We start from the raw sequence: 20,295 nt of genomic DNA on the forward strand, positions 1-20,295 counted from the left end.
TTGATGTATACAGTCCGTTTGAGTCAGAAGCGGACCGATAAATTGCAAATTTTATCTTTGTAAAAAAATGTTACATAAATATAAATAGTACACATGTTTATCATTTACGAATACCCGACAGCTTTCTGATATTTGAAAACTTTCCGGACTCCACCAAAAGAGTTGTTTAGGAACCTACCATCATTGAAAACGCATAAGTTGTTATCTGTCGCGGCGGGGTGAAACCGCAGAAACGGAACAGCTAGTCATAGCGGGAACATCTCAAAATCAATTCCGGGAGACATGTCGGTTCCTCGTCTGTCGTAGGGTCATAGTCCAGGATCTATGCTGCTAAATGTACATATCCCAAATTGTTCTCTAACAACAAAGACTAGGTAATAACAAGAAATTTCAGTTTTCAGAGTGATACACAATTTCGTCGGTATCCGAATTCAAATGCTGGAAAGCCGGCAAGAGGACCACAATTGATTGTATTTGTGAAAAATATGACCATGAAAGAGCGTTTCGAATGTGGTTGCCAGTTGAGGTGACTGTGGTAATCAAAGGTGTCCTCTATGTAAGTGTAAGATTCACTGCTGGTTACGTCCTGAGATGTCGGATGACTGATAACTGACAAAACAGGTCATGATCGTCACTTTATTTTGACTTAAGTGGTAGAAACTAACTTGACAAAACACCCCGGAATACATGTGTTAAATGGGAATAATAATGAAGACTGTCATTACCTATCACTATGACGCAAGGCATAGCTCAAGATTACATTCGGTCTGGAACAATGGAAACCTATGGTGGAAAACTTTAGAATAATTGCCTTTAGAATAATTACCTGTGTCACATTATCTACCACCAACTGAAATAACTAAACCGGAAATGAAGCCTCGCAACAATGTTTGTTATTTTCATTGCGATTTGTCCAACAAAGAGGTAATGAAGTTAAGTGGAGTAACTGGGTGTAGACTTCTACTATGTTCAGTTACTGCGTTTACATCTGGTTGCAAAACAATATTAATAGCGTTTCAAAAATCATATCGAGCTTACATATCAAAAAATGCTGGAACAGGCTGATGTACACATCACATCTGCTGTTGGTTCCTACGTAGCAATCCCTGGCTCTCACAAACCAATTAATTCCTTCGAACTGCTTTAATGACGAATGGTTTGGGGGAATGAGTTAATCCCATAAGTCCATCCAAGGAAGGCATTCTGCTTTCCAAAGGGACAAACTTGAACCTCTGGATCATGGTGGTCAGGAACAGGAACAACTCCATACGGGCCATCGACTCGCCCAGACACACTCTTCGACCTGAAATATTTCATATTTTCAACTCTTTTTTCAGGTTCAGTGCATAGTAAATACAAAATCTGTATCACAGTGTGTGATATATAACTGGACCCACTTTTGCATTTGTATATATATTGAAAATTGTGAAAATAACAAGTAAGTTCTAATTCGTTTAGCGCAGATAGCACTGAAGGCTGTGTTGAACTCACCCAGAGAGAAGGGAATAAACTCTTCTTTCTTTACAATCTTGCCACTGTCGTCAAGGAAACGGTCAGGCCGGAAGTTGTCTGGATCACCCCAAACATCCGGGTCTTGTAGGACAGAATCAAGCATCAGTATGACAGTGGAATCTTTTGGGAATGTGTATCCGTTGAACTGGACATCATGGGGAACACCATGTGGGAGAGATGTTGGACCAATATCAGCTCGTCTCAAGACTTCCAAAATGGTTGCCTCCACGTATGGCATGTTGACCTTGTCCTTCATGGAGGGACGCCTACTCTGGCCGATATTTTCCTGGATCTCTCGGAAACACTTTTCCTGGACTTCCGGATAGTGGAGAAAGTATACCAGTGCCCATCGAATCGTAGTGGCCGTGGTTTCCGTTCCGGCCACGAAGAGGTCCAAAATAACCATGGCCAGGTTCTCCACTGAAACAGAGTGTGTGAGTAAGTTTAGATTACAAAATATACTCAGCAACATACCAGCCAAACAGCGGCAGTCAACAAATAATCGAGTTCGGACCAGACAACCCAGTAATCAACAGCATGACCATGGAGCCACTGGGGAATGACATGTGTCCATCGAGTCAGCGAGCCTGACCACCCGATCGCGTTAGTTGCCTCTTACAACAAGCAAGGATTTCTGAAGATCAAATCTAACCCGGATCTTCACAGGTCGATTGAAACAGAACAGCAACCGAGTAAAATATTACTGATTATTTAACGCGTCGCATCTGTGTCGTGTTGTTCCCCTTTCCTGTATCAGGGACTGTTGATTGGGGTCGGATTATTTTGTGATTGAAACCTTAACATACATACAGTGATATTACTGAACTCGTCACAGTGTGATAACAAAAGCAAATAAGGTAACTAAATCACCCGAGTGCTGTCAGGCATCATTTGGCAACAAACATTACTTAATTTCGTTAATGCTTACAATCTAAGGATGTCTCCACGTGTTTTTCTTTGCGAAGACGCATTTCCTTTATGTAAGCGTGTATGAAGTCGCTGACGTTATCATCTTCCTGTTTCTGCATGCGCTCTTTAATCATAGGATCTATCAGAAGCGAAATGATGGTATCTACATTCTGCACTGTCTTCTTAAATTTGAACAGATCCCCTGGCAGAAAACGCACAAAAGGCAGCACACTCAACACACCAGACGGACTCAGATTGGCCAAATTTTCGTCCATAGCTTTTAAAAATTTAATAAACAGTGGGTCTGTATATTCAAACCGTTTTCCGAAAATAATAGAGCAAATGACATTGGACACTGCGTTGTGCACCAGGCGTTTGCAGTCAAACCCTTGTCCTCGTTCTGTGTCCAAACTCTTGAGAAACTGTGAGATTTCCTCGTGTATTTTGTCCTCCATGATGTTCCTGCCTGCTCCGAACTCCCTGAGAGTGTTAAGGGCGAAGCGTCTTTGTTCGCGCCACTGATCACCAGAGGCTGCAGACACACCTGTACCACAAAAATAAAAAAACAAGTAATAGGTCTGGCATACTTTGGAACTTGTTCTCCAAATAATGAAATCTAGACAGGTTGAACTTGTCCTCATGATTTTAACCATGCATTTGAAAATGTAGTATCCCTTTGTTAGCTTGTGGTGGAGTCATTCCTTTCCTGTATGTGGGGTGGTGTTGGGGTTAGAGGTTCAACAGTGAAAATCATAAGGCTAACCGACAAACCTCTTGAAGTTATATTGACTCAAACATCTCAGTTGCCAACAATGTATGCACAAAGAAGTTAATTAAGTACTCTTGTAGTTTTACAATGATAGGCCTGTGTGCAGGTGGAGGACGAGGCTGTGATGATTTAAAGGAGTCTGGTACCGTATTCTTTTTTGTCCACTTTGACCCTGACTTCACCAGGGTGGGTGGTAGAAATGTGTCGTGTTCTATCAATCGGCTGGACATGCCATTCCCTGTACATTTGAAACATTCATGTTGAACTGAATACCTTTATTTCAGCTGACATTCAGGCCGACGATCTATTACAGCATAGAATGCTTGTTCAGTATCATAGCACAGTGCGCATGCGTAAAATATGTATATTCATATGTGTAATAACATATTGGTACAATGATTCATATGTGTGTGGGTTCATAATTTACACAATGTCTTTTCGTTCGATACCATTCGTCCTTCCAATTTCTATTTCTAGTGGGAGTGTACTGCAACGAAAGCCAAAATGCTCCTAATTTTTATTATTTGTATTGAATTGATGTACTCTTTAAATCTATACTAGTCCAGCTATATGGCGGCGGTCTGTAAATAATCGCGTCTGGACCAGACAATCCATTGATCAACAATATGAGCATCGATCTGCGCAATTGGGAACCGATGACATGTGTCGATCAAGTGCATGTCCAGAATAGACATTATAGGTGGATATCCATGAGATAGACATCATAGGTAGATATCCATGACAGACACTATAGGTAGATATCCATGACAGACATTATAGGTAGATATCCATGAGATAGACATTATAGGTAGATATCCATGAGATAGACATGATAGGTAGATATCCATGACAGACACTATAGGTAGATATCCATGACAGACATTATAGGTAGATATCCATGAGATAGACATTATAGGTAGATATCCATGAGATAGACATTATAGGTAGATATCCATGACATAGACATTATAGGTAGATATCCATGACAGACACTATAGGTAGATATCCATGACAGACACTATAGGTAGATATCCATGACAGACATTATAGGTAGATATCCATGAGAGAGACATGATAGGTAGATATCCATGACAGACACTATAGGTAGATATCCATGACAGACACTATAGGTAGATATCCATGACAGACACTATAGGTAGATATCCATGACAGACATTATAGGTAGATATCCATGAGATAGACATGATAGGTAGATATCCATGACAGACACTATAGGTAGATATCCATGACAGACATTATAGGTAGATATCCATGAGATAGACATTATAGGTAGAGATCCATGAGATAGACATTATAGGTAGATATCCATGACATAGACATTATAGGTAGATATCCATGACAGACACTATAGGTAGATATCCATGACAGACACTATAGGTAGATATCCATGACAGACATTATAGGTGGATATCCATGACATAGACATCATAGGTAGATATCCATGACAGACACTATAGGTAGATATCCATGACAGACATTATAGGTAGATATCCATGAGATAGACATTATAGGTAGATATCCATGAGATAGACATGATAGGTAGATATCCATGACAGACACTATAGGTAGATATCCATGACAGACATTATAGGTAGATATCCATGAGATAGACATTATAGGTAGATATCCATGAGATAGACATTATAGGTAGATATCCATGACATAGACATTATAGGTAGATATCCATGACAGACACTATAGGTAGATATCCATGACAGACACTATAGGTAGACATCCATGACAGACATTATAGGTAGATATCCATGAGATAGACATTATAGGTAGATATCCATGACATAGACATTATAGGTAGATATCCATGACAGACACTATAGGTAGATATCCATGACAGACACTATAGGTAGATATCCATGACAGACATTATAGGTAGATATCCATGAGATAGACATTATAGGTAGATATCCATGAGATAGACATTATAGGTAGATATCCATGAGATTGACATTATAGGTAGATATCCATGAGATAGACATTATAGGTAGATATCCATGACATAGACATTATAGGTAGATATCCATGACAGACACTATAGGTAGATATCCATGACATAGACATTATAGGTAGATATTCATGACAGGCATTATAGGTAGATATCCATGACAGACACTATAGGTAGATATCCATGACATAGACATTATAAGTAGATATCCATGACATAGACATTATAGGTAGATATCCATGACATAGACATTATAGGTAGATATCCATGACATAGACATTATAGGTAGATATTCATGACAGGCATTATAGGTAGATATCCATGAGATAGACATTATAAGTAGATATTCATGACATAGACACTATAGGTAGATATCCATGACAGACATTATAGGTAGATATCCATGACATAGACATCATAGGTAGATATCCATGACATAGACATTATAGGTAGATATCCATGACATAGACATTATAGGTAGATATCCATGAGATAGACATTATAGGTAGATATTCATGACAGGCATTATAGGTAGATATCCATGAGATAGACATTGTAAGTAGATATTCATGACATAGACACTATAGGTAGATATCCATGACAGACATTATAGGTAGATATCCATGAGATAGACATTGTAGGTAGATATCCATGACATAGACATTATAGGTAGATATCCATGACATAGACATTATAAGTAGATATTCATGACATAGACACTATAGGTAGATATCCATGACATAGACATTATAGGTAGATATCCATGACATAGACATTATAGGTAGATATCCATGAGATAGACATCATAGGTAGATATCCATGACATAGACATTATAGGTAGATATCCATGAGATAGACATTATAGGTAGATATCCATGAGATAGACATTATAGGTAGATATCCATGACAGACACTAAAGGTAGATATCCATGACAGACACTATAGGTAGATATCCATGACATAGACATTATAAGTAGATATTCATGACATAGACACTATAGGTAGATATCCATGAGATAGACATTATAAGTAGATATCCATGACATAGACATTATAGGTAGATATCCATGAGATAGACATTATAAGTAGATATCCATGACATAGACATTATAGGTAGATATCCATGACATAGACATTATAAGTAGATATTCATGACATAGACATTATAGGTAGATATCCATGACAGACACTATAGGTAGATATCCATGACAGACACTATAGGTAGATATCCATGACATAGACATTATAAGTAGATATTCATGACATAGACACTATAGGTAGATATCCATGAGATAGACATTATAGGTAGATATCCATGACATAGACATTATAGGTAGATATCCATGAGATAGACATTATAAGTAGATATCCATGACATAGACACTATAGGTAGATATCCATGACATAGACATTATAAGTAGATATTCATGACATAGACACTATAGGTAGATATCCATGAGATAGACATTATAGGTAGATATCCATGACATAGACATTATAGGTAGATATCCATGACATAGACACTATAAGTAGATATCCATGACAGACACTATAGGTAGATATCCATGACATAGACATTATAAGTAGATATTCATGACATAGACACTATAGGTAGATATCCATGACATAGACACTATAAGTAGATATCCATGACAGACACTATAGGTAGATATCCATGACATAGACATTATAAGTAGATATTCATGACATAGACACTATAGGTAGATATCCATGACATAGACATTATAGGTAGATATCCATGACATAGACATTATAGGTAGATATCCATGAGATAGACATTATAGGTAGATATCCATGACATAGACATTATAGGTAGATATCCATGAGATAGACATTATAAGTAGATATTCATGACATAGACATTAGTATAAATATGTTACGCATGTGTGTGATTCAGTGCAAAAGGTTAGTCCATATAACCAAAATATGCATGTCTCAAATGATGTTAACATTTTGAGTGAATGTTTCAAAATAAACAGTCACCTAGTGTGAAGAGATTACATTTTCGACATTGGATATTGTCCCTTGTTCTATCCAAAACATATATTCATATGGTTAAATCTTTTTAACACATGTTTTCATACGCACGTTATCCCCTGAAAATGACCATAAAATAGTTTAGAAATTATATGAATTCACCGAGTTTTGTATTGGGAGGACACAATACCAATTCATAGCCACTAAATTTCAGCTGATTTCTCACCATGATTCTTCATAGGTTTAAAGTTGTAAAGATTTTTAAGGATGTAATATACGTGAACACCAGAACAAATAAAAAAATGTACATCCAGTGTCACCAAAACGGTTTTAAAATGCGCGGACCTATTCTCAAGTAATGACTACGTGAGGGCGACGCTCTTTGAAACTTTAAACATTTCTTGGGTGCTAAATGACATGTGTGTAATCTAAGTTCCTCATTTCATTCCGAAAAGGAGTATTATTTCTCGGTTTGCGCTCAGCAGTTACGTACCTCTGCTTCTGACCGTCCACTGGTTTAAGGAGTAATAAAGCACAAAAAGTTAATGTCATGAAATTTTGCTCAGTGGCGTGACTGAAATGTGCACGACTGTCAAGTGAGGGTTGGCTGAAAAGTTCTAAGCCTCACTGTGAAAAAAAGTTACAAAGTCCACGTTTGTGATATATTTTTGTACATAGTCCCCTTCCCAGTCTTGTGGGATTCCAGGGGTATTCTGCTCATTGATTATCTTGAAAAAGGTCAAACTATCAACGGCAGATACTATGCTGATCTACTGAACCAGTTGCGAGAAGCAATCAAAACCAAACGACGAGGGATGATCGCTAAAGGTGTCCTCTTCCACCAAGACAATGCGCCTGTTCACAAATCGGTGGTGGCCATGTCAACACTCCGCGATTGTGGCTTTGAACTCATTGACCATCCTCCTTATTCACCTGATTTGGCTCCTTCTGACTTCCACCTGTTCCCCAAAATGAAAAAGGAACTCGCCGGTCGCCATTTTGCAAGTAATGATGATGTCATTTCCGCTGTGACTGATTTTTTTTAGGGTAGCTGAAGAAGATTTCCTCCTGACCGGGATTTGGGCCTTGCAGCATCGCTGGCAAAACTGTGTGTACTTGGAAGGGGACTGTGTACAAAAAAAATTACAAACGTGGACTTAGTAACTTTTTTTCACAGTGAGGCTTAGAACTTTTCAGCCAACCCTCGTAGGGGAAGTTTCTGTTTTCAGACATTAGAGAATCATGCATAGCCCTGTCACTGTAAATACCAATCTCCAAACTGTAACTGTTCGTCTGACGCTGCATATCCTTGTGAGAACCTGCTTCACACATGGGGACAAACAAACATAACTAGAAAAAAGTCCAGTAAGTTTAAAACTACGTTTACAATGTCAAAAATCGGAAATCCCCACACGCGGACAATCTAGTGGTGTCACCTGGGACATTCAGGAAAGGTCACTCTGGAAGTCTTCATTGTTGAGGCTTGAAAGAAGATGGCTGACCTTGGCAGCGGTGACGGAAGACCCGGCTCATCCGATAATATCTCGAATTATGTCAATTTCGCCGCATCAATACTAAAAACTAAATTTCAAATAGTTTGTTTTTCTTTCGGCAAAGTTTGAAAATGCTTTGAATTTTGTGGAGATTTTTAATCACAAGTAATTAAACATGTCCCTCAATGTGGACATTAGGTTTCACTGCTGATATGGCTTGTCCATGGGTGTGGACAAGAGGTCTGAAATAGTAACAGTAAACGTTTGATGTTTTTAGCAAAACTTTACGACTTTGTGATTAGAAAGCTTTCAATTCTAGTTTAAACCCTTTTAAAAACCTCACTAAAATCTGCTATTGTCCGCAACTTCAGTTTTTTTCCTTTTCTATCTTTATCAACCATTCATCATTTTCAAAATTTATACATTATTGATATGTTAAGAAGACCTGTGAGATCATATTTGTTCATGTCAGCGTTTTATTCGAAGGTTATTGTTCATGTTTTACTTCACAGTTTAGAGTTGATGTTAACGGTAGTATACCCATTTTACTGAATATATTGGGCTGAATTTTGCGAATTTTTAATGTAGTTTGCTGAATACTGTGCTTTGACTGCTGACTGAATGCAATCAGCATTATTTCCACACAGTTGGGTCTATTATAAATTTTGTATCATTGTTTAACACATAGAAGAGATGTTAATGCATAATCAATGAGTTGTGTGTTCATTGTATCTGTCCATATATATAAACATGGAAAACATCTGTGTCAAGCTAAGTCCCAATGTCCACACATGTGGACCCCTAAGATAACCCTATGGGGGTATGTTAGCATGAAATGACTTGAATTTCTGTTGTAAGTGAAGTCTTTGCCAAAGAAAAATCTACGTTAGCATTTACAATAAAAACGTTTGCAAATTTGGCTACCTCTGGGTCTCAAGGGATAGTGCATTTCAGGTAATAACCTATGTACCCTTGACTGTAGTAGTACCTGAGACCTACCTTTCCCTTTCGCTATGATGTCACCGAACGTTGAGTATGGCCTGTCAGAGAAAACGTCGGCGTTCTTGACAATTGCGTCTCTCAGACTGTTGTAGCCGTTGAGTACGATGACTGGTGTATTGAACATGTACACACTGAAGATGTCTCCATATTGTTGCCTAAGTTTCTTAAACGTGATCCTAGGATCGGAGCCCATGGAAAGGATATTCCCAATAAACGGGAGGAGAGGAGGACCAGGTGGGAGTCCCGAGGGTCGCCGCGTCAGCAGCCATACCAAAAGTAGCATGGCCACACACAGGAACACAGTTGTAGGACTGAAGGCGAATATTTCCACCATTGTCGGCTTCTGTCTCTTTCGCGCAGCGTATGGCTTCCAAACTGAAGATGTGAAGGTATGTCTGTGACAGTATATGTTCAGTTTTATGCCGCCTCATGTGTTGTTTCAGACATCCGAATTGCAAATACCAGTGACCTAATTCAGCTTGAGCAAACATGTGACCTCAATACGTTCTTGTGATTATAAATGTTGATTCTAAAACTCAATCTGTCGGTGAATGACGTCTGTATGTTGCAGGATGATAGTCATCAAATAATATCATGCATGCGATAACATGCACGAATGCATGACTAGATTTTGCCATTTTTTTTATGTCGGGAACTGTGTGAGTGAGTGAATTAAGAGTTAACGTCACATCGGCAATATTTCAACCATATCAACAACGAGAAGGTATTTGGCCTTGAAACAGAATACGTGTATAATATAAACCCCGACTTCAGAGGACAGTAAACAACTAGGATATCACAATCACAAGTGAAACTAGTATGGAAAATTAAAACTATTGCCATTATTTGGACAGTACAATATTAAAACTGGCTATAGATCGCTAACAACTGAAGATAGATCACCATACTAGGTACTTACATTAGTTTTACTACCTGCATAGACCCTAGCTATATTTATATCATCTCTTCAGACGATGTCGATTGTTAGAATTGTTAGCCAAAATTGCAATAACAAGATACTACGTTTAAAAACCCTGGTAAGTTTAAATTGACTAAACTGGGGATTATGTGCCCTCTCAGGAGGACAAAGATTTTACAATACTTCAGCCCAAAGCCACTAACAATCAGAGTTATTAATTTAAACTTCCAATCATCAAATAATTATCAGGCACCCGTGAAGAGCCACCTCCTCGTGGTGGGTGCTGGGTAACGCCAAGTGCTCTTCTCCCATGTGGACCTGGGACAGAATGTGTCCACAGCACCCCATTGCTGGTCGTAAGAGGCGACCAAATTGGGCAACCTGTTTGCCGTGTGTTGCGTCCCGTGTCGATGGAGGATGGCAGTCTGGTGGTTGAGGGCAGTAGGAGACTGAACCATTTAGCTCCTTTTGCTCAACACTACACTTCGGCCCTTACTTCACGATGACGGGTGGTAGAACTGGCCCAGTTCTATTAATCGGCTGGTCACGCCAAGCCGTTAGCTGCAACTATGAATGCTCAAAATTTTACTGGTAAACACATATATAAGATGATCCACGACCTGACAAATGACCCCAATTTGCATACTTGGGAACGCCCCACAGAACGATCCACTTGAAACAAGAGGGAGACAGGTTGTCTGATAAATATCCAGAAGTTTATTTTCCCCGTGCGTTTCACGCATGAATTGTTATAGCACACTCGATTTGGGAACAGGTACAATCCCAACGAATTGAATCAACACAATATACTGAGCAAATAGGTTTAGGACCACCGATCCATTTCACGAAGCAAATGACATTTTCCTGGGGTTTTTTTTAACAAAATTGTTGAATATCAAAAATGCTTGTCAATGCCCCAATCATCTATTTGTCTTCGTCTTAACTAAAGGTTAGCGTGGAATATCAGTATGTTATGCCTGAAATTGCAGTCTTATCATTCGACGGAATATGCGGTGTTGATTTCATGTCACGGTTAGCATGTATTGTACGTACATAATCGTCAAGCTACCTGTAGCAACCAAGTGTACTCGTCCAATTCGTTGTACCGCCTCTCTTGTCACAAATGCGTTTAGTGCTCAGGATCATCTAATATGTGTCTAGCAGTATGAAACTGTTAATTTGATTTTTTATGCTTGGCCAAACTATTTTGATTCTCTCATTTCAAATGTGTCATGTTATGTATGTTTTTGCCTAGAGTCGTATGCCCAGAAGGCGGTGACTCATGGGCCAATCTGAAGGAACTTAGTTATTTATAATTCTTCCGCTGGAGTATATCATCTGAGTATCCTTGGTGCTGTAGGTCGTGTTTTTAGCATTGTCCTTGTCATACTCCGTGGTGGGTGGGGAGCTCAGATGATGGACCATACTACATTACCCATGGCTTACACAACCCCCCTTAAAAGAAACAAACGTCAGCTTGACTAAGATGATGATGATGAACCTTGACCGTCCAGCTCAATCGAATACTGGCCACGTTTTCTCATTATGGAAACTCTTGACAAATCACCTATTAAATTAAACCCTTTTGCAGTATCAAAAGGTATACAAGGTATTGCGGGTGATGTCAGAAATGTCGGACGATTACGTTCAGGCTCTCTCCTTATAGAGTGTAGTCGAAAACAACAGTCCACCAACCTGATGTCTACGAAGTTATTCATTGGAGTTCCAGTCTCAATTTCCCCTCACAGGACTCTGACCAAGAGCAAAGGGATCGTCAGAGATGGAGATCGACTGTTTTCTGATATGTCAGAACTGGATATCGTGTCAGAAATGAAAGAGCAAGGAGTGACTTTTGTCAAAAGATTTACAACTCGAATAAACTCTGAAACAAAACCTACTAACCTACTCAACTTATCTTTTCCATTTTTCTTCACCAACCATTCCAAATTCAGTGCATTTTTAGAAGACTTAGATTTGCTAAATGAATTGTAAATAGATAAATATTTTATTCTTGGAAGTTGAATTAGTAACTTAGAGTGTTAGTTGCTGTATCCTCGAGGGGGTTGAAAGCACTGTAACATTATTGTCCTCCTGAGAGGATACGTAAGTCCTAAAACATTTAAAGTACATCAAAACGTTCCACTGTTTCTAATTGTAGAATACCTGTCTTTTTAATTTATGGCTAGATTTCCTGAATTGCTAATGATGTAAATCCAGCTAGGGTCCATGCAAGAAACAAATGTACTGTAAGTCCCCATGGTCCCTAGTATGGTGATCTGCCTGTCGTTGGTGATATATAACCCGTGTTTTATATTGTGTTATCCAAATAGTGATATTAGTTATAACTTTCCACACTAGTTTTAAATTGTAACTGTGATATTCTACTTGTTTTACTGTCCTTTGCTGACAGGTTTATTTATGAAATATATATCATCCATTTCAGTGCTAAATGTTATCGTCACGATATGGCTGAAATATTGCCGATGTGACGTTAAATAATAACTCACTCACTCACTCACTCCAAAATCAGTTAGCAGGGTATTGCAATCTCAGTGTTGATACCTACATTCCCAATCCACTGAGATGTTTCAAATGTCAAAAGTATGGACACGGTGTCACCACCTGTGCTAACTCGGTAACATGGGCTCATTGCAGTGAGAAAACACATGTTACTGAGGATTGCAATAACAACATTAAAAATATGCAAACTGCTCTGGGACACATTCATCTTTCTCTAAACAATGTCCCATCTGGACTCAACTAATGGAGATCAACAAAATTAAATTCATGCAAAATATTAGTTTAGTTGATGCCAAGAAACTTGTTCTTCCCCCAACAGCACAGACCACTCCTTATGCCTCAGTTACGAGAATACCCTCTGCCGTCAACCGGCAACCGTATCCACTTCATCAATGGTGTGCCAAACTGATCTGACATGGGTGGATACTGAGAAACCTGAAATATACACGCCCAACCAGTCGACCCAGACCGCTAAATCACTTCAAAAAACACTTGCTCCATTTCAGTCACGGTCATCTTCATCATCCTCCACATCACAGCCCATACCTAAACGTCAATCACAAACTAATGGGAAAGATATCACCAAAAATAAAATCAAAACCAGAAATGACTTACACATTAAAATGTCAAAGTACCAGACCCTCCAAAGGTTCAAATGTCACCATCAAACTTTTTAATAAGTTCGGATCCTTAGAGGGCATGGAAACATTCAAATTAGGGCACATAGCTTGTCGCCCTCATGGAAATCAAGGGGTAGATCCCCAATAAATCCTCCGAAGAAATAGTTTCTTCATATATTATTCAGTGGAATTGCAGGGGCTTAATGACTAATCTTAATGAGCTTCACCTATTAGTCCAAGAATTTACAACATCAGCATTCTGCTTGCAAGAAACGTATCTAAAGCAGACAAATACTTTTAACTTACGTCAGTATAATGCATATCATCACTTTTCCCCACCTGGTGATAGAGCCGCTGGAGAATCATCAATCCTTGTAAGAAATAATTTTATTCGCAGTCCTGTGACACACAAAACTAATCTTCAAGCAGTTGCAGTGCGAATTACTTTGAACGTTACGCTTACTTTGTGTTCATTGTACATTCCACCTTCGTCAACTCTTATGCAGGCTGATCTACAAATGCAAACTCTGTACGATCAATTACCCAAACCATGTATACTCATGGGTGATTTAAATGGGCACAGCCCACTTTGGAGTGGTGTAACCACACACGCAAAAGGTCAGGTTCTGCAGGATTTCATTTCGTATAATAATTTATCTATATATAATGATGGTACAAATACATATTTACATCCTTTCACAGGAACATATACAACTCTTGATTTGTCACTAACTGGCTCCAACTTAATAAATGAATTTGACTTGTCAGTCCACAATGACCCCTGAGGAAGTGACCATTTTCCAACTATACTAAAATCTGTAACACCATCTGGCCTTTATATGAAACGCTATGTGCTGCCAAGCTTCAACCTGAATATTATATTGCTGTTCCTGGCGCTATCAAAGCTTTTCTGATTAGCTAAAATCAGTAGCTGATGAATGTATACCAAAGTCATCTGCAGTTCATCTGCACATATTCGAAAACCGTGGTTCAACGATGAGTGCAAACAAGCCAAGAGGGCAAGGAAAAAAGCAGAACATTATTCCCGTCGCCATCCCGTGGTGCATAATTTAAATAAATTTAAATTTTACATTTTAAATGCTAAAGCGTGGCGTACCTTTAAACAGAATGAATGCCAATCTTGGCAAAATTTTGTATCCAAAATAAATTCTCGGACACCCATGTCCAAGGTATGGAACATGGTCCAGAAAATTAAAGGTTAAGGTACTAAATCTAATGCTCATCATCTGAATGCATGGACACGGATAAATCAGATATTGTAAATAAACTGGCTGAACCTCTCGCTAAACATTCTTCCTCTTCTAATTATGAGCCTAAATTCCAACAATATCAAAAACAACAAGAAAAGAAAACTATTATTTTCAACTCAGATAATGGCGAAGATTATAATGAAACATTTTCTATTCATGAACTCCATACTGCTCTTGATCAAGCTCACGATACTGCTACAGGAGCTGATAACATACATTATCAACTTCTGAAGCATTTACCAGAATCATGTTTACAGACGCTGTTATGTATTTTTGATAATATTTGGACTTCAGGGAAATTTCCTTCTTCATGGCGTGATGCTATAGTAGTACCAATACCTAAACCTGGACGTGATCATACGGATCCATCCAATTATCGACCAATTTCATTAACTAGCTGTGTTTGCAAGACCATGCAACGCATGATAAATAATCGACTAGTTTCGTACTTGGAAACAAATAATCTCATAAGAGACATACAGTGTGGTTTCCGTAAAAACAGGAGTACAGTCGACCACTTAGTGCGTTGGGAATAATTTGTTAATAGCGCACTAATTAATAAACAACATGCTGTGTCTACCTTTTTAATCTAGAAAATGCATATGACACAATCTGGGAATATGGCATTTTAAGAGACTTACATGACTTCGGCTTGCGAGGTCGTTTACCAAATCGAAAACTAACTGCATACAAACTACATAAAGACCCTGAACTATCTGTAGATGGCACGCCAGTTAAAGTTGTGAGGGAACCTAAGTTCTTGGGTCTAATCTTAACGTTTTAACCGCATATTAAATCCCTTGAAACAAAATGGCTGAAAGCACTTGACTTGTTGAAAGTGGTTTCAAATTCTAAATGGGGAGGGGATCAAGCTACCTTTCTCCATCCATATCCATCACTCGTGCGTTCTAAACTTGATTATGGCTCCATATGGGGGAGCCTGCAAAAGCAACTTACAATTAATAGACATTGTCCATCATCAAGGTGTGAGACGTTGTCTTGGCTCTTTTCGAACTTCACCTGTTGATAGCCTATATGTCGAAGCTGATGAACTATCTCTTGGGCAGCGACGTATAAAATTAGCTTTACAGTATGTAACAAAACTATATTCCAATGAGTCCAACCCTGCATATAAATGTGTTTTCAATCCTCTGTATGAGGATTTATACAAAAAGAAATCTTCTCTTGTTCCACCTCTTGGTTTAAGAATAAAACCACTTATTTCTGCTGCCAGCATTGAGCTGGGTATTATAGCCCCTTTCCGTCTTCGTTCTTCTCCTCCTTGGCAATTGGTTAGGCCCAAAGTGGACCTAAATATTGCCTACATTTAAAAATCAGAAACTAATGAATTACAATAGAAACAAGAATATCATCAATTAAAACATAAATAGAGCTATTATAAATCCTGATTTACAGATGGATCCAAGGACAGTGGCGTAGTGGCTTGTGCCACTGTCACTGGATCCAGAACAATATCTTCTAGATTACCGGATAACAGCTCTATTTTCACAGCTGAAGCTGACGCCATTTTAACGGCCCTTAAATATATTCAAAGACACCCTAAACATAAACAGTACATAATCTATTCAGACTCTCTTTCTTGCCTTCAGGCTCTTCAAAATATTTCCTGTAAACATCCACTTTTAATTGAAATTATTGAACTGAATAATAATCTTGCAACTGGCCAACAAGACATCGTCTTCTGTTACCCAGCCACGTAGGCATTTAAGGTAACACATTGGCCGATCTTCCTGCTAAGACAACTCTTAACAAACCTGTGACACCATTTCTTATTCCTCATTCTGACTACAAAGCTAGCATTAGAACTTACACTCGCGATCGGATGCAGAGGAAGTGGGACACCCAAGTAGGTATAAATAAACTACATGAAATAAAACCCTGCATTGGTTATACGTACTTTGGCTGTCAGTCCAGATTGGAAGAGGTTATTTTACGACGATGTCGTATTGGCTATACACGATATACTCATGCATACCTATTGAAGTGTGAGGATCCCCGTTTTGTATCCCTTTTAATGAAAGAATCACAGTCAAGCATATCCTGCTTGACTGTGTTGAGCATTCCATCACAAGGGATCAGTATTTTAATTCACATCTTTCATATCTTTTTAATAACATAAGTTCTCATTTAATCATTGCATTTTTAAAGGAATTAGATTTATTAACTGAATTGTAAATAGATAAATATTTCACTATTGGAAGTTTAGATTCATAACTGTACTTGTTAGTGGCGGTATCCTTAAGGGGGTTGAAGTACTGTAAAACTATTGTCCTCCTGACAGGGTACGTAAGTCCACAAACATTCAGTAAATTCTAAATTTCCAGGGTTTTAATCGTAGAATAAATGTCTTTTTATTGTATGACTAGATTTCCCAAATTGCTGACGGCTGAGGGGATGATGTAAATCCAGCTTGGGTCCATGCACGTAGCAAAAGTCCCCATGGTCCCTTGTATGGTGATCTACCTTCAGTTGTTAGCAATCTATAGCCCATTTTTATATTGTATTTTCCTCTATAGATAAATCGTTTTAGGTATAGTTACTAGTTTGACATTCTTTTCTATCTGTTTATCCTTTGTCCTTTGTTGACAGGTTTTTTTAATACACATGTATTCCATTTCATTGTTTTGTTCCTGTCACGATAAGGCTGAACTACTACCGACATGTCTTTAAACACTCACTCACTCACTCGACACTCATGGTGGGTGCTGGGTAACGGCAAGAACTCGCCGACACCCCCGTAGTGGACCCGGGGGTATATTTGGTCCACCAACCCGTTTGCCGTGGGTTGCGGTCCTGTGTCGGTTGAGGAAGGGATCCTGGTGGTTGAGGGTAACAGGGGCCTGTGACCGTGTTCCTGTTGCTCAACACACCACTTTGGCCCTGACTTCACCAAACGGGAGGTTGAATGGGCCCGATTCAATCAATCGGCTGGTCACGCCATGCCCTGTGCATAGAAATTGCTTACATTTTGCACTTACATTTTCGGGTATTGGTCATTTTAAAATCTAGTATACAAATTATTGATACATTTACTTACCTAGAGTCCTATGCCAGCAGGCGGTGGCTCATGGGTCAATCTGGTTATATAGACCTCTGAATTCCGTGTTCTGAAGAACAGTGTCATGGGCCGAACCAGTCTGACACTTATTCTTTAAGATACCATGGCTTTTCAAGTCTGTATTTTCTGCAGTATGACATCCCTGTAACCCTGGTGTTGCAGTCAGGTTTCCACTGCGGTACCGTCCTTGTTGACACTCCATGGCGGGCGGGGGATAGGGTTGTTGAATTACACTAATACACCATGGCTAAAAACGCTCATTCTGGTTCATCTAAAACGAGCAAACGTCGTCATATGTCTTCTTCATCCGATGAGGAGATATCTACTTTCACAAATGATTCCTGGCCAAGGTTTTTGGTCATTGAAAGTTCTGATGGCCATCCTTTAAATATCAATCCTTTTGCCGTCTCCAAGGGCATCCAAGGTATCCGTGGAGAGGTAAAAAACGTCACACGTTTACGAAATGGTTCTCTTTTGATTGAATGTTTACGTAGGCAACAATCAGTCAATCTGCTAGGAGTAAAGCAGTTTGTAAACAGCCAGGTTGTTGTTTCTGTTCACAAAACTCTCAACAGCTGTAGAGGTATTGTTAGAGACAGGGCACGTTGTTTGTACGATATGACAGAAGATGAGATTGTGGCAGACCTGAAAGATCAGGGAGTTACTTCTGTTAAACGTTTCAGCAGAAAACAAGAATCAACTTTCGTCAAAACAAATACCTATCTTTTCACGTTTGGTATGACAACTCTTCCAAAATTCATAAAGGCTGGGTATTGTAATATTGGAGTGGAGGTATATATACCAAATCCACTCCGGTGTTACAAGTGTCAAACGTTTGGACATGGTGCAATATCTTGCACAGGTAAATCAGTATGCTCACGCTGTAGTGGAAACCACGAAGGCACTGAATGTACTAATGAGATGATAAGTGTGCTAATTGCAGTGGTAAGCATATGGCATCATCGAAATGATGTCCAAAATTTGAGTATGAGAACAAAATCTTAAAACTGAAGTGCAATAATAATATCTCATACTTCGAAGCAAAGAAACTGATTCAGGCAACAGCAACAGTTCCTACCTATTCTGCCACAGTGTCTTCTCCTGTTCCCTCTTCTCTCAAAAAAATTTAAAGCTACCCTCGTTTCAACATCTTGTCAGACTGAAATATCTTGGATAAAGGATCCTCAAATAACCTTAGATGACGCGACTCACTCATCACAAGATTGTCAGCGATCATCAGCTTCACAAACTGAGAACAACCAGCCAGAACAAATATCTGATTTTAATTTAACTCATGATACTCAGAGTGTTGATAAACTCACAAATAAAGAAAAGAAAAAGTTGAGGAGAAAGACCAGAACCCTTCAGCATTTAGAAGAGTCTTCTCATTTAACACCTTCTGTGGCGGTTCAAAATCTGTTCGAACCGCTTGAAATGGAGATAACTCCGTCACAAACAGGGTGTAGGAGTAGCGCCACTATCTCCAGTTGAAGCGCCCTAAGCAGTGTTTATGAAATTAATACAATGGAATAGCAGAGGCCTCAGGCACAATTTTACTGACTTACAGTTATTATCACAAGATATTACACCATCAGCTTTTAGTCTACAGGAGACGTACTTGAAAAGTACAGATCGATTTGAATTGCGTCGGTACAATTCTTTTCATGCATTCTTCCCTCCCGATGGAAAAGCCACGGTAGGTGCTTCTATACTCGTAAGGCAGGGTGTTATTCATAGTCCATTTCCTCTTACAACCAATCTTCAGGCTGCTGCCGTCCGTCTTACTCTTCAGATAACCTTTACGCTTTGCTCTTTGTATATTTCCCCTTCTTCAGATCTTCAGCAGTCCGATTTTAAGAATCTATTTGACCAACTTCCCAAACCCTCTATAATTATGGGTGATCTGAACGGACATAATCCTTTGTGGGGAAGTACTAAGATTAATATTAAAGGCAAAATCCTTGAAGACTTCATTTCTAACAATAATCTATGCCTATTTAATGACGGATCAGCCACATATTTACATCCTGGAACTGGAACGTATTCTGAACTTGACTTATCACTCTCAGATCCAAATATTTATAACGAGTTTGAATGGTCGGTCCATGATGACCTTTGTGGTAGCGACCATTTTCCGACAATTCTCTCCGCTTTAAATCCGACTGATGACCTACCTGCAACAAGGTGGAACTTTAATAAGGCCGACTGGCCTTTATTTCAAA

At 38.9% G+C, this 20,295-nt stretch overlaps 1 protein-coding gene across 1 annotated transcript; it reads right to left on the reverse strand.

Moving 5' to 3' along the window:
• Positions 1-622: 622 nt before the first annotated feature.
• On the reverse strand, positions 623-10,057 carry LOC137258569 (cytochrome P450 2U1-like). The gene is made up of 4 exons (XM_067796282.1): positions 9,662-10,057; positions 2,441-2,965; positions 1,492-1,932; positions 623-1,303 (listed from the first exon to the last, which is right to left on the reverse strand). The coding sequence occupies exons 1-4, from the start codon at positions 9,996-9,998 to the stop codon at positions 1,125-1,127; spliced, it is 1,482 nt and encodes a 493-aa protein (XP_067652383.1). The 5' UTR covers positions 9,999-10,057; the 3' UTR covers positions 623-1,124.
• Between the last annotated feature and the right edge of the window lie 10,238 nt (positions 10,058-20,295).

Source organism: Haliotis asinina, chromosome 12, assembly GCF_037392515.1.
Source record: "Haliotis asinina isolate JCU_RB_2024 chromosome 12, JCU_Hal_asi_v2, whole genome shotgun sequence".
NCBI lineage: Eukaryota > Metazoa > Mollusca > Gastropoda > Lepetellida > Haliotidae > Haliotis > Haliotis asinina.